At 42.4% G+C, this 21,714-nt stretch overlaps 1 protein-coding gene and 1 long non-coding RNA gene across 3 annotated transcripts; one reads left to right on the forward strand and one right to left on the reverse strand.

Moving 5' to 3' along the window:
- Positions 1-1,826: 1,826 nt before the first annotated feature.
- On the reverse strand, positions 1,827-8,404 carry LOC145529275 (uncharacterized). The gene is made up of 3 exons (XR_014071079.1): positions 7,941-8,404; positions 7,525-7,745; positions 1,827-3,969 (listed from the first exon to the last, which is right to left on the reverse strand). It is a non-coding gene; the product is annotated as an uncharacterized LOC145529275 (long non-coding RNA).
- On the forward strand, positions 7,480-10,293 carry LOC145529274 (uncharacterized). 2 transcript variants are annotated; one of them, XM_081549329.1, is made up of 3 exons: positions 7,480-7,822; positions 8,040-8,369; positions 8,643-10,293. In XM_081549329.1, exons 1-3 carry the CDS (start codon positions 7,811-7,813, stop codon positions 8,865-8,867), a joined length of 567 nt encoding a protein of 188 aa, XP_081405455.1. In that variant the 5' UTR covers positions 7,480-7,810; the 3' UTR covers positions 8,868-10,293. The 2 variants fall into 2 exon arrangements, 1 of the variants encoding a protein (XP_081405455.1); XR_014071078.1 differs by lacking the exon at positions 8,040-8,369 and having other exon boundaries at positions 7,788-7,822.
- The last annotated feature ends 11,421 nt before the right edge of the window (positions 10,294-21,714 follow it).

Here is a 21,714-nt window from a genome sequence, read left to right on the forward strand (position 1 = left end):
GTTATTTGGAAAAGAGGAATGGATATTGGGGATCTGCCTTAAATGGAATAAAATGACCACTGCTTCACCTTCTTGCTGGAGATGGTACTTTAGGAAAAGGGCATACTGCAAATGCATTTTTAAGTGCAATTGTATTAATAGGCTTTAAAGTGGAATTAAACCTAGTTCCTTAGAATTACATAGAATCTCCAATTACAGGCTTTATCATAATTTTCCTTCACTGGGTTTCAACTAGGGATCATCCTATAAAGTGTTCTGAACATAAGCAGGTAAGAAAAGTCTTAAAGCAAATAAGCATGGGCTGGGGGTGAGCTGTACGTTACTCTACTGTGAAGAGTAAGAACTTGCGGCTGTTCAAAGCAAGGACGTGGCAGCCCCCTCCCTACTCCCTGGCCTAAATTTCAGGGAAGCTCAAGTCTTGCTCTGCCACTTGGAGTCCACCTAGCTGGGACTTGGGCATGGTGAGTGGGCTAGACACACACAGGCTGAGAAGTCTTTTTCTTTTTTTTACAAGAGGAACAAGAGGTGCCATTGCTTTGGGACTGCAAAGAGATCAAACCAGTCAGTCCTAAAGGAAATCAACTCTGAATATTCACTGGAAGAACTGATGCTGAAGCTGAAGCCCCAATACTTAAGCCACCTGATGTGAAGAGCCAACTCATTGGAAAAGACCCTGAGGCTGGGAAAGAGTGAAGGCAAAAGGAGAAGAGGTCGACAGAGGACGAGATGATTGGATAGCATCACTGACTCAATGGACATGAATCTGAACAAATTCTGGGAAATGATGAAGGACAGGGGAGCCTGGTGGGCTACAGTACATGGGGTCGCAGAGTCAGGCACAACTTACCGACTGAATGACAACAAAGAGTAACACACAGTGCCAGTGTAGGGTCCTAGCACATTAGAAATGAAAGGCTCTAGGCTCTTGGAGTCCAATCGATGCATTTGCACAGAGCAGTGAGTTGGTAGGGGCCCACCAAAATTCAAAGGCTGGCTCAGGGACCAAAAGCAGTATCAAAACAATCTAGCAGCACCAGACTAAGAGCAGGTGCAAAAAAATTTATGAGTTTCTTCCCCTTCCCTGTAAGGACAGTAATGGCAGGGTGGGGGTGGGGGGTACCACAGCTGGAAGCCTTCCTCCCTAACTCTCCTTTTCCTGCCTGGTTTCCCCTGTCCTGGCTACGATCGTGGATGTTCCAGCAAGTCAGCACACTGCTGTGATTCCTCTCTGGCCTTCCTCCTTCTGTTTACTTGGACTCGGGATACTTGCAGGCAAAACAAAACTAAAATACTGTCAATCATGTAGAAAGTGATAAGCTGCCTGATAAGGGCTGGGAAGCCTCAGAAGAATGTGTGCTGCTTATGAGTCCTTAGAACTGCAGCCTGAACTCCAGAAGAAGGAAGGATTGCAATGCAATCTCTTTTGAAAAACTTATTGTGAATGAAATTTGCATTCATTGAAAGAAAACAACCAAGAAACCAAAAATCTACAATTCTATCCAGAAAAACAATTAACATATTATGTGCCCGTCTAGTTTTATATATATAACATGATATATACACGTATATTGGTGCTAAGTCGCTTCAGTCGTGTCTGACTCTTCTCGACCCTATGGACCGTAGCCACCAGGCTCCTTTGTCCATGGGACTCTCCAGGCAAGAATACTGGAGTCAGTTGCCATTTCCTCCTCCAGGGGATCTTTCTGACCCAGGGTTCAAACCTGCATGTCTTGCATCTCCTGCGTTGGCAGGCAGATTCTTTACCACCTAGCACCACTTGGGAAACACAACACATATACATATGATTAATAAATAAAATATATGTGTATATATTTACTTTTTTAATCTGAGGTGAGATTCTCATAAGATAAAATTAACAATTCAATGCACTTAGTTATATTCATAGTGTTGTGCAACACCACCACTAGTTCCAAACATTTTCATCACCCCAAAAGGAAATCCTGTACCATCAATTTCCCCCTCCCCCTTGACCCTTGGCAAAAACCAATCTGCATTGTCTCCATGGATTTACCTATTGTGGGTATTTCATATAAATGGAACTGTACAATATGTGACCTTTTGTATCTAGCTTCTTTCATTGAGCATTGCTTCTCAAGGTTCATCCACATAGTGGTATGTATCAGTATTCCTTTTTGTGGCAGAATAATATTCCATTGCCAGTATATATCACAATTCATTTATTCATTCATCCATTGATGGACACTTGACCAGTGCTGCTATGAACATGTATGTTCATGTATTGTTTTGAATACCTATTTTCAATTCTCCGTGTACATATGTAAGAGTGGAATTACTGGATCATATGATAATGTTTAATCTTTTGAGGGACCACGATGGCTAAGATGACTCTTCTACAGCAGCTGAACCATTTTACATTCCCTCTAGCAATGGATAAGCATTCCAATTTCTCCACAACCTCACCAACACTTCCTATTTTCCATATTGCGGTATTGATTTGTATTACCCTAATGACTAATGGTACTAGGCATCTTTTCATGTGCTTTTTGGCCATTTGCATACCTTCTTTGGAGAACTAATATAAGTCCTTTGCCAATTTTTTAAAAAATTACTTATTTTTTGGTTGCCCTGGGTCTTTTTTGCTGTGCTTGGGCTTTTTCTCTAGTTGCAGAGAGTGGGGACTACTCTTCACTGTGGTGCACGGGCTTCTCATTGCCGTGGCTTCTCCTGTTGCAGAGCACAGGCTCTAGATCACAGGCTCAGTAGTTGTAGCCGCACAGACTTAGCTGCTTCGCAGCATGTGAAATCTTCCTGAACCAGAGATCGAACCTATGTCCCCTGCATCGGCAGGTGGATGTGTATCCGCTGTACTATCAGGGAAGTCCCCTTTGCTCATTTTCAAATTGGGTTGTTTTGGGTTGTTGTATATATATTTGTTTTACAAAAAAATGGCAACATATTTACAAACATTCTATCTGAAAATGACTTTTACTGAAAACAATCTTTTTTAGACTAAGAAAGATGTCATCATATATTTTTATTCTGCTCTGCATTGCATCATTTCTACTGCCTCCATGGTTTTCCACTGAGTAAATATAAAATATCATATATTCTGTGCCAAATGTATTTTAAATTGATGTTGCTGGGGGACTTCCCTGATGGGGTCCAGTGGCCAAGACTCCAAGCTCCCAATGCAGGGGGCCCAGCTTCGATCCCTGATCAGGGAACTAGATCCTATATACCACAACTAAAGATTGAAGATTTCATGTGCCACAACTAAGGCCTGGCACAGCCAAATAAATTAATTTTTAAAAATACCATAAATTATCTAGTCAATCCCATCTTATTAGACATTTGTGTGGTTTCTGATTTTTTAGTTAGTTTTATTGAAGTATAGTTGATTTACAATGTTGTATTAATTTCTGCTGTGCAGCAAAGTGATGCACACATACATATACATTCTTTTTCATATTCTTTCCATTATGGTTTATCACAAGATATTGAATAAAGTTCCCTGTGTTTCCCTTCTGTAGGAAGGACCTTGTTGTTTATTGATTTTTTAAGTATTTTGAATAAGGCTAAGATGACTCATCTTTTCTTATACCCATACTGTTGTGTCCATGATTACTTTGTTAGGTTATACATATTCCTCAAAGTTAAATGGATGAATCTGAAGTCAGGTTTTGAATGAAGTGTAATGATTAATTTAATTTTACCAAGCTGCCTTGAGCAAGTTTGCACCCAAATGTAATAACTTTTTAAAAGGCTATTGAGACAATTTTACATATAAGGGATATGATTTCTAAGATTCTATAAAGCAGTGGGGGAAATCGTGAAAGGGGTAAGCCTTCAAAAGCAAGTAGATTAAAAGCCTGAAAAACCTGGAGCGCTGGTGGGTTGAAATGTCCATTCTTTTATGCTTCTGCTATTTTACTACTTTTCAGGTTGAAGATTAACAGAAAGTGCTTCTATATTCAAGTAATTGCAGGACTGTAAAAAAAGAACATGTGGATCAATTGGAATGGGTGAAAAAACTGTGAAATTTTTGCAAAACCATTAGAGCTTCTTGCTTTTCATTTCATTGGATCTAGTAGTATTCTTCATAATAATCTACATGATTTCCAAAACTTACTAGTCATTTGTATCAGAATTATTTTCTTTAAATACAATTAACTGTGTTTTCACATGTGATTTAACACCGAGACACAGGTCAGCAATTCTTCTAGGGAGTACATGTCTTATCAAAGGGTGGTCAACAGGTCAACATAAAATTGGATTAATTATTAAAAAAAAAGTATCGTCTAGTCAGTCCCATAAGAATTTATTTCATACATTGATAAGTATTGGATTTTACACTATATGGATCAAACCTGAAAAGTAATATAAATTTTTCACTTCTTTTAAGGACCAAAACTTTAGAGATCAACATTGCAAAACTTTATATCATGAATTTATATATACTGAGCTTCTACAGATAATTATAATGAACCATTAGCAGTAATATTGATTTTATTTTTAAAAATTAGATAAGAGATGTTATTGTAAATCTAATATTTGAAGCGGTTTTTTTTTTTAATGTTAAGGTCTTGAGAATTTTTAAAAGAATAACAGTTAAGAATCAAACTGACTTGGAAAAAAACAATAGAGGTATAGTTTTATTATTGTTTTTTTTCTATGTCTTCATTTTAAGGCCCAGTAAAATTTTTTCTCACCTTTAAAACCAAGGAGTCTTAGTAGGCTATTATTAATAATGTTTAAAACCTCACTTTAAAAAAATCATAAAAATGGGACTTCCTTGGTGGTCCAGTGGTTGGGACTCTGTGCTCCCTGTGCAGGGCACACAGGTTCAGCTCTTGATCGGGGAACCAAGATTTCACATGTCTCGTGATGCAGCCAAAAAAAAATAATAATAATAACAAATTTTAAAACATCATTAAAAACACTTTTCTTTTGTTTTACTATAAACATATTTTCTAAATGGGAAAATATTAAGAAACCGCTAGTACAATTAGAAGTTAATCTCAAAATATATCTTTATTAACTTTCATGCCCCCATCATCAAATAAGATGAAAGGATAACTTAATCCACAAAATGAATAAATGCTGATGACAGAGTTTAATATGTGCTTTAGTTCTTTTTCTGTAAAGCTGTAGACCAAGAGGAAAGCACGTGATAAATAAGTGGACTTGCCCAGGAGCTTGGGATAGGGTTTGGGAATCTGATGCTGTTCCAGTCAGGTGTTGGCGGCAAGTTAGCAGACAACACTTGGGCCAAGGGTGGCAGCCAGCACGGTAGCAGGATAACTGGCCAAAAACTTAAACAGGAGCTCCTGTTAATGGGTATGGAGGGCCTGTACCCTCCATAGTTCTAGGGAACTTTGCTTACAACCTTTGCTTTATTGGGGGACCTGCTGAGCACCCAGTCAAAGCACCTTCTTTGCAATGAAACAGCCTCTTTGGAGCCACATTCCAAGGAAAAGAAATCTGGAAACTTTTTTCCTAGAGATACGCAGGTTTTTGTCATTGCACTGCAATCCACTTACAAAGAATAGCTATTACTAATTTTTGGAAACACAGAACTGTTATCTTTCCTCCCAAAGGTTTGGGGATGCAGGTCTCCATAAAGTTTCTGGTTTCTTTTAAATCCAGGCAGGGAGTCAGTTAGGTAAGTAATGGAAATTGTCAGATGACAGTCATCTTCTTACATCTACACTAGATTCTTGCCCAGGATCCAATTTTAGCTAAAAACAAAATAAAACCCATCTGGTATCACTTTAGAGAGTTAAGAGGAGACAGTCTGAGAAAGATTTTTGAGGAATAAACTCACAAAATGTATTCATGATAAAGCTGATCAAAATTAGGTTTGAAATCTAAGTTTTCACCCAGTATAAAGAAGTTTTTCAATTTTTTTATAAAAGAATTTTAAAAGAAATTTTATTCATTGAAATGTGGCTGCTATAAGATACTGTACCATTCAACATATGATTTTACTGTGTGTGGGTGGCCCACTACCTAATTAGTTAGCATGACTTCTAACATATGATAAAATGATAAAAATAGGGCAGACACTCAAATGTCCTTTCCTTGAGAGAGAGTCCAATGTATGGAAGAACCTCTTGGGGATCTTTACCCCTGATCTGTAAAATCTGTGATGAGACATCCCAACTCTCTCCTTTCCTCCCAGGTAGATTCTGCCCATCCCGCTAGTTCCTTCCTCTCCTGACCCAAATCTCCAGTGAAACAGGGCACCTGTGGCCCCTGGAGGAGGCTACTCAGGACCTCCAACACCTCTAGGGTCAGTGCACATCCCCAGTGGGACTATGGCAGCCTCCCCCTAAATCTGCAGGCAGGGGTGCTGGATTCCCAGTTCCCTATGTCTAGACACATGACCTTCAAGCCAAGTTCTTTTGCACAAGATTTCTATTTTCCACTTTCCATTAAAAAGAGAGGCAGTCAGAATGCACCTCAAATTAAAAAATTGTTTGTCACTCCGTTCAAACGATGGGTTGATGGTTTTCTACTAGGGATGTCAGTCCTAGGAGGGTGGGGAATGCTCCTTCGACTGCTGGATCACACGTGTGATCTTAAATAAGTGCTTCGGGAGTGAATTCATTTTCTCCCCTGTGGCAAACTACAAATTCTAACACGTGGGTTCTAATACCAAATAGGATACGATTTCTAGAAATTTAGGTTGGCATACCCTACCTCCCAGTTGCCTAGAGGGATCTGGGATAAAGCTTGCAAAAAAATGGGGACATTTCGCTATAAGTATAAAAAATAAGTTATGAACTCTGAGACCTTGAGAAGAATGGACACTAATTTGTCCACTGCATAAAGTAATTTTCACAGTATCTCCAGCTGTGGATACCATTATCAGCTAGAACCGTCACTTTCGACAAGTTTTTTCTCAGCTGATTTTCTTGAGTATCAAATATTTAGGTTTAGAGAACATTCGCTTTTAGAGTTAAGACTCCTTCGGTTCCATTAATACATAAAGGCAATTTCATTAATGTCATTAAATCTTCTTTTATGGGCAGGAATTCTTATTAAATACAACAGACTATGTTGGAGCTGTCATAAAGTCAAATTTGTGCAATGAATTGAACAGTGTCTGTCTCAAATTTATTTATTTATTTATTTTTTTTATAAATTTATTTATTTTAGTTGGGGGCTAATTACTTTACAATATTGTAATAGTTTTTGCCATACATTGACATGAATCAGCCATGGGTTTACATGTGTTCCCCTTCCTGGACCCCCCACCGACCTCCCTCCCCATCCCATCCCTCTGGGTCATCCCATTGCCCCGGCCCTAAGTTTTAGGGCGGAAATCTTCCTCTAAATGATTGTGCTTAAATTATATTATTGTCGCTCTCCAGTTACCCTATAATTTAACCTTCTTTAAATGACATAGGTTACATTAAATAGATACTGACAAGTGGTATACATCACATAAAGACACTAAAGACCACTACTAACATTTAGCAGATCCAACACTGTGGGTTGGAAAATATATATAAAGCCAGGGAGAATGAACTTCCTTACCCCCCAAATCAATCCAGTTTCTCTCTACAGGTTGATGACAACACCTCCTCGGAATGAAAGGTGAGAAATCCAGCTCGTTGATGGTTCAGCAGGCTGCCTCTCTTTCCGGATCCCTTCATTCTCTTACAAAGGAGCCAGGCACCCCTCCTTGGCCCTGGAGACCGGCGATTAGCGGAACATTCAGGCGTCTTCCACAGGACTTTCTAGGAGCCTGCACGTTCCTGGAGGAGACCAACAATGAACAAGTAAACAAACACGGAAGAGCACTTCGGATGCTGCTCAGGGTATGCTGATAAAGGTGAGTGATGGAAGTGGGAGAACGGGGCGGAGGTGGGGGTGTGGGACCGTCTGGAAAGGCCTCCCTGGAGCGTTGCAGCGGGAAGTTCGCTCATTTTCCATCTGGGCTGGTCACCCACCTGCTGACCCTCATTCTGGGGCCCTGACGAGGCGTGGGGGCGGCTGAGGCTCAGGACTCCCCCGGGCAGCCCCAGCAGAAGCCCCTGCGGACCCTGCAGGTCGCTATTTCTGAACTGCCTGGCCCCCCCTCCGGATTCAGGAAGGCCCCGCCTGGCCTCCCGCTTCCCAGTAGCCCGGGGGAGCGGCCTGTCTCGGCTCTCAGGATGTGGAGGCTGCAAATAGCTCGGCAGCTGCGGCCGGGAGCCGCCGGGAAGCGCGCCAGCCGCGGCCACGCGGGCCCGGAGCCGCCGCGCGGAGCGCCCCGCGCCCACCGAGGCCGCCTCGCCGGCGCGGAGCCCCCCGCACCGCGCGCCCCGGGTCGATGGAGGAGCCCGATCGCTGCCTGCCTCCACGACGGCCAGCACCAGGAAACCCCTGTTCTGCACGAGGTGAGGGGGGAAGGGGCCCCCTTCTGCGCAGAGCTGACTCCACCCCTCGGGGGTCTTGGTCCCTGGCCTGACCCCAGAGAGTCGTTCAGTCTTTTGACATCATCGCCTTAAAATATTTTTTTTCTTGAGTTTCCTGCTAATGACAAGACTCACATTCTCCTCTGGCCACACTCCTAAAATCTGAAAACCTAAGTTTTATTTAGACAGCACTATGGCAAGTTCCTTTTTATATCTTTTTTGTTCGTTTGTTTTTTTGACCGTGCTTCTTGCAAGGTTTTAGTTCCCGACCAAGGATCGAACGCGCGGCCGGAATTAGAGCGCCAGGTCCTACTAACCACTGGACTTCCAGGGGATTCCCGCAAGTTCAGTCTTTTAAGAAGGACGCCTAAAAGGAAATTTATACGGACCCCTTGCTCTGCCCACAAGCAGTCGAAACAGGGATGGGTCCTGGTCGCCCCCAGCCCCGGCTCTTCTCCCCCAAAGGAGAATGGGAGGTGACACTGGGGGCTCAGAGCGTTGTTGGAGCCCAGGGTCCTCCCGCTTCTCGAAGGTGGGTACAGTTGGCAGCACTGGGCTGCCAGGACCCAGCCTTCCAAGGGACAGGTCGCTTCCCCCCAGTCCCTCCCTGGTGCCAGAAGAACTTTCGGTCCCGTCCAAGGTCAAGGTCAAGTTGCCCTGTCTGGGTGGCTGGAGCCCAGCCATTCTCACCTGGGCAGTAAGCCTGGGGGCTGCAGGCAGAGCCCGAATCCCACCCAGACGTTGCTGGGGGTGGGCGGGTCCTTGGAAGGAGACAAACTGCTCTCCTGAGGTAAGTGGGCGGAAGAAAAAAAAAAAAACAACTGCTGAGATTGGCCCAGATTCTGCTCTGACGATTGGCCTTGGTCCTGGGGGAACTTCTGAAGGTAGTTTCAGCTCCTCTCTCAGCTTTTGTGTGCAAAGGACAGAGAAGACACCATTCAGAAATGAGTGTGCAGCGACATAATTGTCACAGGAAACGGCTGCCAATGACCGTGACATTAAATTTTCATCCTTCTTCTTTTTGTTTTTCATTGTGCAACCAAAAACTGTCAACGTTTATCAGCTAAATGTTAAGATTTCAGCTGGTACTGAGTGGATGTTATTTGATGTTATTTGGGAGGCCTCAAAAACAAAACAAACAAAACTCAAAAAACTTGAAACAAACCCATCCAGGTTGGCAGGTCAACAGTGAAGATTTTGTGAAATAACCGGATTTGCAGTGAATGGGAAGCCCCATTATATTGTTACTCTTTTTAGATTAAATTTTAAACATGCTTTAGCAAATACGTCCGTTTCCTTGACGTGGAGGTGTTGTTTCAGGTTCCCTTTCTGTGGCCTGAGAGAGCTTGAAGTCTGCTAGAAACTCCCCTGAGAGGAGCTCTAAGGTGGAATATTAACTCCTCTGCCTATTATATGCATAAAGTCAGGCTACCTCCCTCCCCAGGGGCATCAGAAATTGCTTTTGTGCACTGTTTGGAAAGGTCTTTGCATCCAGAAACAAAGAAAAGTGAAGAACACAACAAAATCCCAAAGCAATGCCCGCAAAGAAATAAGAATGTGAAGTTCAAAGACCTACAGTGCCTGGAGTTTCAAGTCTCCGGTTTTCAAAAATCATTCAAGTACAGGCTTTGGACTCACACTGCTTTGTGCCAGCCCTCACCTGACAACTGGCTAGATGTGTGTCCTTCAGCAAGTATTTAACCTTTGGTGCCTCAATTTCTCCATTTGTGAAGTGGGTAAAATAATCAGCTTCATAAGACTTCTCGGTCACGTGTGAGAATTTAATAAAATAATCCATGTAAAATCCGGCACAATGTTTGGCACTTGGTGAGAATTCAGTAAATAGTGAGCTATTTTTACATAACAATAACACATTCTATAATAAATGATTTGCTTGTTATTAATATAATTACTGTATGTTACTACAAAGTCTCAGTCTTTTCTCCTCCAACTTGGGCTTTCACTTTAATCCAAAACATATTATGGTGGCTTCACCCCTAATTATTTGAACTTGATGCCACCGGTTCCGTCATCTGGGGAACTTACAAAGGGACTGATGCATGAGTCTCACCCACAAGGATTCTGATTTAACAGTCTGTGGTATGGCCTGGGCTTTGGACGGTTTGAAAGCTCCCCAGGTGATTCTAATGTAGAATCAGCCATGTTTGGAAACTAGTGCTTTTTGGTGTTGTCCCAATCAAAAAGGCAAACAGATGTTTATAGTTTAAATCAAATTAAAGCAGTCTGTATTCTGAGCTACTAATCTGACTCATTTTGCCGCATTAGCCATTCAAATCAGCCAATCCCCTGAGATATTTTCACTGAATTTATAAGTTTTGGCTGATTTGACCAATTAATTCGGTTAAAAAGTTTGATTCATTAAAATCACATGGCCACAGCCTCAAGTAAATTGAATTTATTGGTAGTCAGCTAGGATTGTGTATGTATTTGGAAGTTTTTAGGTTATACATTACCATAGAAGTCCACATTATTTAATTCCATTCTGTACATTTACTAAGAATCTGGATATTAAATTAAAATGCTGATAGTTTTGAATTGATTTGACCAATTCATTTAGGAAAAAAAAAATTGATTTCTCAAAGTCCTGTAACTACAGGCTAAAGGAAATTGAATTTGTTGGGGACGGACTAGGATTTTAAGTATAATTGGGAGTATAAACTATTACAGAAGTACACATTATTGAATTCCATCCTGCACATTTGCTAACCCACTGGATGTTAAATCAAAATGCTGAGAGTTGGAATGAGGTTAATGTTGTCTTGTCCCTTTGATCTCGTCTCGGGGACTTTTGATGGCATGTAGGTTACTATAAGATTTGACACCGCTGTCTGTGTATTATTAACCTCTTTAAAAAATTAATGAGCATGTTGGTCCACTTAGCACTTGGGTCACAGTGATCCATCAGATGAACCATGAGTGAGGTGGCACTCACAGCCTCTATCAACTTCCTTTCTATCAACATTCTCCATTAGAGGCACAGAATACCAGGTTAGAAAAAGCCCCTGAATCTTGTTTTCCAGAAGTTCTGGATCTGGTCATGGACCCAAGGCAACACAAACAACTTTTTTTTTTAGGGGGGCTGCGCCGTGTGGGTTTTGGGATCTTTGTTCCCCGACTAGGGATGTGCCTTTGTTCCCCACAGTGAAAGCGCCGAGTCCTAACCACTGGACCACCAGGGACCTCCTCTCACAAGCTACTTTAACTGGCTGGGTACAGCAGACCTTCCTGGGACGTATTCATAATTGGACAAAACACAATTCAAGCACCACTTGTCTCCAAGTGTTTATGTTTAAAACATAGACGTTATCAAATTGAAAACCAGGCAATTTTGCATGGGTGGGCTACTTCCCTCACTGCTGTACAAATTATTTGTTTAGTTGGGCATTTATTTGTAAGGGGCAGAGAAACAACATCATTAGAAAATAGAGGGCATAGAAGTATTTTAAAATTTCCCTTCTGATAATTTTATGAAAAAATGAATTTTGGCTAAAGATTAGGAAAAGAAGATGGGGTAAAAATATTAGCTGATAATTGTCTGAAGGATAGGAAGGGAATATTTAATAAGTGCCTATTCTATGCTGGGCTCTTTCTGTTCATAATGTCCTTTAATCTTTACAGTATCTCCTCAGAATAGAATCAGTACACAGATAGAGTAGTTGAGGTTCAGAGAGGTTAAGTAACTGACTCAAAGCTACACAGCATAAAGTCACAGAAGTGGGATTTGACCCTGTCAGTCTGCCCCAGGCCCTGTACACTGTTCACTACATGTCAGGGTGGTTAACTGTCCTGCTTTGCCCAGAACAAGGGGCTCAGTTTGAAAACTAAGACAATTCCCAGAAAACCAGGACAAGTTGGTTACTCTCCTTGGTAACCGGAGGTTACTGCTCCCTTAGCCAAGCCAACCAGATTCCAGGCCCCAAGTCTACCCCTGGTAAGAAGGAAGGGAGGTCTGAATCCCCCACTTATTTCAGAAAATAATCTATCCAATCATATTACACTCCCACTGGAGAAAGCAAGTTAATGGCGCTTCTGATCAAATTACTATAGCCTTAGATCACATAGGTCAAGCACCTGCAAACTTTTCCCCTGAAGGGCCATTTTTTAGTTTGTGGATCACAGGGTCTCTGTCACAACTACTCAGCCAGGTCCTTACAGTGGGAAGCATCCATGGACAATACAAAAATGAAGGGGTGTGCTGTGTTCCATTCAGAGGTGGGAGGTGGGCTGGATTTGGCTCATGGAGAGTCTGCCAAACCCTGATGTAGATTATTAATAAAGAATCTTTTGAGGGACTTTCCTGGTGGTCTGGTGGCTAAGACTCCAGGTTCCCAATGAGGAGGCCCTTGATCCCTGGTCAAGGAACTAGATCCCACATGACACAACTAAGACCCAATGCAGTCAGATAAATAAATAAATAATAAATAAAATTAAAAAAAATCCTTTGCATAGATAATTCAATCTGAAGAAGAATTATTTCTGGAAGTTAATTGGGGGTAGGGCCAGTGGGCTGTTGGGAGCTGTCTTTTGGACTAACCTATTCATCAGTTAGTCATGCCTCCTCTTTTGGCTTACAGAATCAGGCTTTTCTAATCCTACTCAAAGATTGCATCGTGTGTGGGTGTGTGAAGGCGGTGGTATGGTATCTCCCATCACAAATTTATATCCCCTTCCTTGTCTGTTGGGAAATATTAGTCACATATTCATTTCTCCACTGTCTTTTCAGCTTCTTCTATTTCCCAACATCATTTAGAGAGCAATTCCTATTGCACTCTACAAAACCTTAAGAAATATTCATTTGCTTCAATATAGCATTTTCTTTATTGCGTGCTGGAAAAATATTGCTAGCTTTTTCTATGCTGAAAAGCAATGTCACTTTAGCACCAGAGCAGCCTCTGCCATTCCAATATTCATTCACGTGTGCCTTCATCCACTCATTGGGTGCTTATTCACCCTTCAAGGGGGATGGAGAGCAGCCTCTCAAGACCTCATGCCCCCATTGCAGATATGCCCCCCCACTGGAGAAGGTGCAAACTGGCATAGTCAGATGCAAAAGGAACAATGGGCGTGGCTTAAGGACACAGCGTAGTGGGGGGAGGAAATGCAAATTTTCCGGGGTGGGGGAGATAGCAATTGGTAAGACTTGGCCTGAGGATTTATTTATAAGCTAAGCACAGAGGGAGATAATAAATAGATTAGCTCAGGAATAGAAGAGGCGCTCAGCCTTTGGAGACAGTGAGGGGTCAGGCGGAGGGCACAGTTGCTAAAGCAAGCAGAAGCCACTGTATATTCTGAACAGGAGGTGGGCAGTGATCAAAATGGCCATGCAAGCAGGGTGTCCTGCTGGTGGTCAGGGAAAGGTGGAACTGGGAGGCTGGGTCAGAGAGTGGAGTTGAAATGGACAGTAAGGGACAGAGTCCAAAAAAATTCTCCAGGCATCAGGAGGATGACATTAGTGTCACTAATTCCAGAAAACAGGAAGAGGTAATGCTCATTTATGAAGATGGCTGAAAAAACTGAAAAACATTAGGTATTTTCATACTCCTTGAATCAAGATGGGCTTCCCTTGTGGCTCAGCTGGTAAGGAATCCACCTGCAATGTGGGAGACCTGGGTTCAATTCCTGGGTTGGGAAGATCCCCTGGAGAAGGGAAAGGCTACCCACTCCAGTATTCTGGCCTAGACAATTCCCTGGACTGTATAGCCCATGGGGTCACAAAGAGTCGTACATGACTGAGCAACTTTCACTTTCTTTGAATCAAGATGTTCTCTGGGCTAGCAGGTGAGAAATCAGGGTTACCTGTGCAGATTTTATGTGGAACGCCCTACAGAAGTGATAGCTGAACCAGGCAATGAATCTCATATGCTCTTTTTGATTCATTTGCCTAATGATCTCTGCCTAAACTCTTTCTTGTTTGGCTGAAAAGAAACATATTAGAACTAGTGTCTCTCCTGACTTACTCTGGCTGCCCAATGGCCTAACTCCCAGACAACATCCACATCGGACACGTCTCTACTAGCCATAGTTTTTTTTTTTTTTTTTGTAAACATATCTTTAAAAAAAAAATTGTATTACTTAAAAAAATTTTCTTGGCTGCACCATGAAGCATGTGGGATATTAATTCCCTGACCAGGAAAAAAAATTTTCTTGGCTGCACCATGAAGCATGTGGGGTATTAATTCCCTGACCAGGAATTGAACCCGTGCTCCTCGCACAGGAAGCACAGTCCTAACCACTAGACCACCAGGGAAGCCCCTCTACTAACCATATGTTTTGAGTTAACCTATAAACTGCCCAACTTACCAGCTCCAGGCAAGGAGGGGTTCTTACCACTGGTTTTCATTACTGTGGGGCACTGCTGAATCCTGCAGTCTTGCCCACACTACAGTAGTTGCTGAATTCATGATGGGTAAGGCTGCACTGATTCCTAAAATGCTAACGTTCACTCTTGCCATCTCCTGTTTCACCACTTCCAGTTAACCTTGATTCATGGGCCTAACACTTCAGGTTCCTATGCAATATTGCTCTTTACAGCATCGGACTTTGCTTCTATCACCAGTCACATCCACAGCCGGGTGTTGTTTTTGCTTTGGCTCTGTCTCATCATTCTTTCTGAAGTTATTTCTCCACTGATCTCCAGTAGCATATTGGGCACCTACTGACCTGGGGAGTTCATCTTTCAGTGTCCTATCTTTTTGCCTTTTCATGCTATTCATGGGGTTCTCAAGGCAAGAATACTGAAGCGGTTTGCCATTCCCTTCTCTAGTGGACCACGTTTTGTCAGAAGGATGAAATAGAGGATGAGATGGTTGGATGACATCACTGACTTGATGGACATGAGTTCGAGTAAGCTCCGGGAGTTGGTGAGGGATAGGGAAGCCTGGCATGCTGCAGTCGGTCCATGGGGTCATGAAGAGTCAGACACACCTGAGCGACTGAACTGAAATGAAGCTTGCACTTGATTTAGGAAAACTGAATCATGCTGTGTATAACTTTCAAAGCGAATCATTTAAAGAAGTCATTACAACAGTTGGGCTTCCCAGGTGGTGCTAATGGTAAAAAACCCGCCTGCCAGTGCAGGAGACATAAGAGACTCGGGTTTGATCCCTGGGTCGGGAAGATTCTCTGGAGGAGGGCACAGCCACCGACTCCAGTATTCTTGCCTGGAGAATCTCATGGACAGAGGAGCCTGGTGGGCTACAGTCCATGGGGTCACAAAAGAGTAGGACACTACTGAAGCAACTTAGCATGCATGAATGCACTACAACAGTTAAGAATACATCAATACATGTTAGATAAATATTTAGATAATGCATGCAGGAAGCAAGGCAGTCTTTTGGTTTGATGATAAAATCAACTATTCACCTGAAAACATTTCATAATTGTTTAATTTATCAATTTAACACCTTGACTTCAATTTCGTAACTATATACTTGTAAGGAAGGCATTAATATTGAAGATTATTACAATGTCCAGGAGAGGAGACTACTGTATAAATAATTTAGCTTCTTTATGTTTCAGTTGCTTTCCTAAATTAATTATGAAACAGCAACAACTACTACTGCTGCTATTGGCAAAGTTGACATTATCTATTTCTTATTTAACAATGCAGTCATTAAAAGAGAGACATACTTGGAGTGAGAAACTCATTACTGGATTAAAGGCAGATTCTGGTATCTTGAGAAGCTATGTGTTTGGTTTGGCTGAAGGAACTCAAAAACCACCAAGCAAGAGAATGACATTTGCTGTAGCCAGAGTAAACAATTTTTATTTCTGTTTTCCATATGCAAGCATATGAGTAGAACATAGCACATTTTATATTTGTACATTTTGGGAAAACATGTAGAATTATAATCATCATAATATGAAACACGTCCCTTATGCTACTGAATGTTTCATCACTGCTTGGGTGCTCTGCCTGGGCAGACACAGAAGAAAATAGTGATCCCATGAAGTTTCAGTCGTAGTATATGGATTGTGTATGATGCAGCCAGAAAGACCCACACCTGAATTGTCTGAGATCTGTAAAAATTTATTTTATAATCTGTGTCCAGAAGCTGTGATTCAAGTGTCATTGTAACTTATCAAATATAACCCTCATTGCCAGGAAAATTTTCCTTGAACCTTAGTGAGATTTTTTTTTTTCCCGATCTCAGTAGAGATGAAAATATTTCCCACTCTCCATAAACTCCAAGATTCTCTCTCTCTCTCCCAAAGAAAGTTATTTAGAGGCAGAATCACCCCCATTAGACATAAACACCATCAAATTCGTGCCTGTCCAGCAAGGCTTTGCCCAAAATTTCAGAACAATTGGAGGCCTTTTTATCATTTCTCTGCACTCAAACAGTTATGCCTGCCAGGTGAGATGTTTGCAATAAACTTTATGAACTTCCATATTTTGAGAAATCAACTGTGGGTGTTAAGACTGGAAACAGAAGAACTTAGTGAAAAGAAGTTATTGACAGGGTTTCCTTAGTGTCCAGTGGTTAAGAATCTGCCTTGCAATGCAAGGGACATGGGTTTGATCTCTGATCCGGGAAGATCCCACGTGCTACAGAGCAACTAAGTTGATGTGTGCCACAACTACTGAGCTGGTGCTCTAGAGCGCATGTGCCGCGACTCCTGAAGGCCACGCACCCTAGAGCCCATGCTCCACGACAAGAGAAGCCACCACAATAAGAAGCCCACGCACCACAACTAGAGAGTAGCCCCTGCTCACTGCAACTAGAGAAAACGTGGGTAGCAGCGGAGACCCAGCACAGCCAAAAATAAATAAATAAATAAATGTTATTTAAGAAGTTATTGACAATATAAATAAGTTCTTCAACAGTGCGTGGCACATAATATGTGCTCAATAAATATAATACATACTATTATAATTTTATTATTTATAAATTTTTGGGAAAATTCACGTTTAATGACAAATAGGAGCATGGAGATACACAGTTATAAATGTATACACCTATTTACATATGTAAGGGGTATATGTAAATAGAAGCGTCTGACTCTTCTAATTGCCAAAAATAATCTTTGCTTGTGAATTAACTCATCACTGTTAGCTGTTTGTTCTCCTGTTGAGAATTGAAAGGAGATCCTGGCAGAGGTGTGAATGGCTCATTTATTTTAGTTAATCATTAACCTTGAAGCCTCACCACAATTATTCTAATCTCAGCTATTCTAATCTCAGGAGTGAAGCAACTTCAATCATTGATGGACTGGCCAATCAATGAATTAAAATTGCAAAACACCCTGCCTGGTGCCCCCTTTTTCACAGATGCCAGAAGGTTCAAATGAGAAGGGTTGTGAGGTGTCGTCCAGCACGAAGCTCTCATTTTACAAGTGAGGACAATGCAGCCCAGAGTCATAAGGTGACTGGCCAGAGCCCACGGCCAATCCCAGAGGGGTCATCTCGAGACTGGACTTTGACCTCCGCATCCAGGCTCTGGCTAGTCTCATTATCTGTAACACTTTTTCTCCTGTGAAAAAACGAGTCTATCTCCTTACACTGTGAGAAGCCATGACAGCTGGATTTGCCTCTGTGGCCTTTCGTGGGTGGCGGCCTCCTAAGTCTCTCACAGGTGGAGAAGCGGGATTACGATTCTAAGATGATGAACTGAGGACCCCAGCAGGGCTCCCCCTGCCTCCCCTTTTCTGTTCTGCTGTAGCAGGTACCCTAAAAGAGACAGGTGCCCAGGAACACCCCTCATTTTAGAATTAAAAAGTCTGCTGTTTTACTTTTTGTTTTCCAAATGTATTTAAACTTGTTTTATTTATTTCATTTATTATTATTTTTTTGGATGCACGGGCTTTCTCTAGTTGCCGAGAGCAGGGGCTGCTCTCTAGCTGTGATGCGAGGGCTTCTCACTGTGGTGCCTTGTCTTGTTGTAGAGCCCAGGCTCTAGGCATGCGGGCTTCAGTAGTGCTGGCACACCGGCTTAGCTGCCCCCAGGCTGGTGGATTCTTCCCAGACCAGGGATCGAACCCGTGTCCCCTGCATCGGCAGGTGGATTCTTAATCACTGGGCCACCAGGGAAATCCTCCAAGTGTATTTTTATTTATTTTTCCAAGTATATTTCTAAATGAAGTCTTTGAAAATATGTCACTGGAATCTCATATCTAGACAGCATTGTGGGTGAGAATAGGTGGTTGATGAGTTCAAGAAGTCAGTGGTCTCTCACTCTGATGTTCAGAATGGGTAAATTCGCCTGGAAGCACGAGTGCAGAACCTGCATGGAGAACAGGCCAGAGGCTGCCTAGGCCAGGACTAGGGTCTCCATGAGGCTGTGTTTCCAGCAGTAAGCCAAGTGCCTTGGGACATCATAGGTACTCTGTGAAGTTGGTTGGATAAACTATTGAAAGCATAATACGCAAATTAAATGTCTGCTTCTCCAAAGCTTCCATGGGAATCTAAGAGTACCTTAATCTGGAGGCAGGCATTGGTGCTTTCTAAGTTATGTTTCTCAAAACAGATGGCTACTTTGGCAAGATGAAAACACCAACCAACCAGCCAAACACAACCCCAAACAAACCTTTGAACGTTTCCCTCGACCTCTGGTAGCTACTGCAAAGCACATTCCCACATCTGAGGGGCAAACTTAAACTCTAAAGGGTGACTTGGGAATGCATTCCCTCACCCCACCACCTCCTTTTTTTTTTTTTTTTTTAATGTATTTTATTTATTTATTTGGCTGAACTGGGTCTTAGTTGCAGCATATGAACTGTTAGTTGTGGCATGTGGGATCTAGTTCCCTGACCAGGGATTGAACCTGGGCCCCTTGCATTGGAAGCTAGAGTCTTAGCCACTGGACCACGAGGGAAGTCCCCCCTCCATCTCCTTCTGTTTTCCATGAAGACCAGCTAGCCAGCTGCCTGCAGCACCTTAATCACCTCTTTAAGGTGCATCCATGGCAAAGCCCATTTTCCATTTTCTTACCTCTGTGGGGTTTTGTGTATAGCATGGTGTTCCCATCAAGAAGAAATGAACACTTAAGTTTTGCCTGCTGACCTTTAAGGCAATTCCTCCTTGACGAAGGCTTGGCCTCTGTGGCTAGAATTTTAGCCAGGCCAACCTCAGATTAAGCATGTCTGTGAAGTGGTGGAAGGTGCTTCCAACTGGCTCATCAGACAACTGTGTGTCATCAAAGGACTCATGTGGCCCCCGAGCGGGGCCCAGAGTACGCACGCGCATGTCCTGCCAGCAAGAGACCTCACCTGGCATGAGTATGCATGTTTTAGAGAAGGAGCAACAGGTGAGAAGGACAAAAGACGAAGCCAGGGTCCCCTCCCAAAGCCTGTAATGACACGTAGCCAAAGCCTCCTTTAGGAGTGCTCACTTTTCGAGGTGAAACTGCATCTGAAAACATGTTTTTGCCATGTGAACACAGAGTTCTCTTTCTGGCAGCATCAGCAATAAGACATCTTTATGTGGACCACAGTTTCTTTCCAGAGACATCAGAAAAGAACAGGATTTGCCTCATGGGTCTAAAAAGGACATCCTGCGTCCTTTCTTAAAACCTTCCACTGTGTCGTTCCTACCTTTGGTTTTGAATTCTAGGAAGTCGGATCTGTGTGTCCCTGAGCCAAGAAGACAGCGTGCCCTGGGTCTTTCACATGGCAGCTACATTTCACAAAAGATGAGTGCTTCTTACCTGGTTTTTCCTGTGACATTTAAAAATTCTGCACTGGACTTTGTCATATCTATTTTTTTCTACTCTCAAGCACCGCCACGAGCTAATGGGAGGGAGAAACATTAACTTCCCTTTGGCCTGAAGAGAGGTCAGCGCCACGTCTAGAATCAAACAGGGACTCAGAATACCTGTCTGGGTGGTTTCTGAATCAGTTTGAAAGTTGTCTATTTAACTAGCAGTAGGTGTTTATTCATTTTGGAAGTCTCTTGAGCTCTGTTACCAAATGGTCCACAATCTAGAGGAAGAGGGGAAATCATTTAGTGTTTACTCACTGTTCCCAAGCCAACAAAGTGAAAATAAAAATATACTCAGGGGACTTCCCTGGTGGTCCGGTGGTTAGGAATTTGCCTGCCAATTCAGGGGGACACGGGTTTGATCCCTGGTCCAGGAAGATGGCAACAAGAGAAAAACCTGCACAGCAACAAAGACACAGCGCAGCCAAAAATAAATAAATAAAAATTTAAAAATATATGTATATAGATATATATTCGGGAAAGCTTGAGGAAAATTTTTCTCATGATAAATCTACAGTCCAGTTACTAGGAAGCAGAAAAATCTACTTGAAAGATAGCTCTAGCTTCTGAGGTGAAATTCATGAAGCAGATTTGCACCCCTCTGACCACTCCCACCTCCATCCTAACTGTGAAAAAAATGCCCCCAAGTGGCAAGACCCACACCTAAGCCCACTTGACATTTAAAATTTTTTTCTTATGTTTGGGTGAAAGCTGACTTTCCAAGTATTCACTTTTTTCTGTCTTTACTTAGATGCTCGTACTGGAGACAAAATGGTAGAGAAGGAAGGGAGTACAATGGGTGATTGAACAAGCTTGTTCCACACACTGGCAGCCTGGGATGCACCATTATACCAGCTAATGCTAGTAATCACTGCATGGCAATGATTGGTTCTAAACAAAAGTTTCCCCTTAGTCATAGTCTCTCCAATTCAATAAAATAATCATAGAAGTTGGTTGGAACCGCCTTAGTTCTTGCCCCCACTTTATGCTTTGCATGTGAAACAATTGTAGTTCCTTTAACAATCCAATCTCCTTTAAGCTCCCTTTTCAGCTAGAGCTGTGTGTTTTCTGATTATGTTCTCCCATTTTCTCAGTTTGGAAATTTACCCATACCAGTAGCCCTCACCATACAGAACAAAAACAAAGCAACTCACACAAACACATCCCCAGACTAACAGGAGGATTGGCCCACCTGCTACAATCAGCCTGTAACATTGATTTCACATGTATTTGTACATATGGTCATCCATATGTACAAATATGGATCCTTTGGCCACTTTATTGAGCCAGTTAAATTCTAAGATAGTCCAAAGCTTACCAAATTGACCAGAAAACTCTTAGCCACCTAGTATGGCAATGAAATGAAGACACATCTTTCAAGAAGACATTGGCAGGGCTTTCCCTGGTGGTCCTGTGGTTGAGACTCTGAGCTCCCAGTGCAGGGGGCCCAGGTTCAATTCCTGGTCAGGGAACTAGTTCCCACATGTCAAAACTAAGACCTAGTGCAGCCAAAAAAAAAAAAAAAGGCACTGGCTGTGACAATGACTAGGGAAGAAAGAAAATCCCTAGAATTCTTGGCAACTTGGTGAGTTCATGTTGCCCTCTGTG

This window comes from Giraffa tippelskirchi, chromosome 12, assembly GCF_054371585.1.
Source record: "Giraffa tippelskirchi isolate mGirTip1 chromosome 12, T2T-mGirTip1v1.2.pri, whole genome shotgun sequence".
Lineage (NCBI taxonomy): Eukaryota > Metazoa > Chordata > Mammalia > Artiodactyla > Giraffidae > Giraffa > Giraffa tippelskirchi.

Excerpts from the sequence above, each read along its gene's own strand:
- LOC145529274 (XM_081549329.1), top strand. Across the intron at positions 8,370-8,642 it reads AAACCCCTGTTCTGCACGAG|GTTTTAGTTCCCGACCAAGG; the intron begins GTGAGGGGGGAA and ends GCTTCTTGCAAG.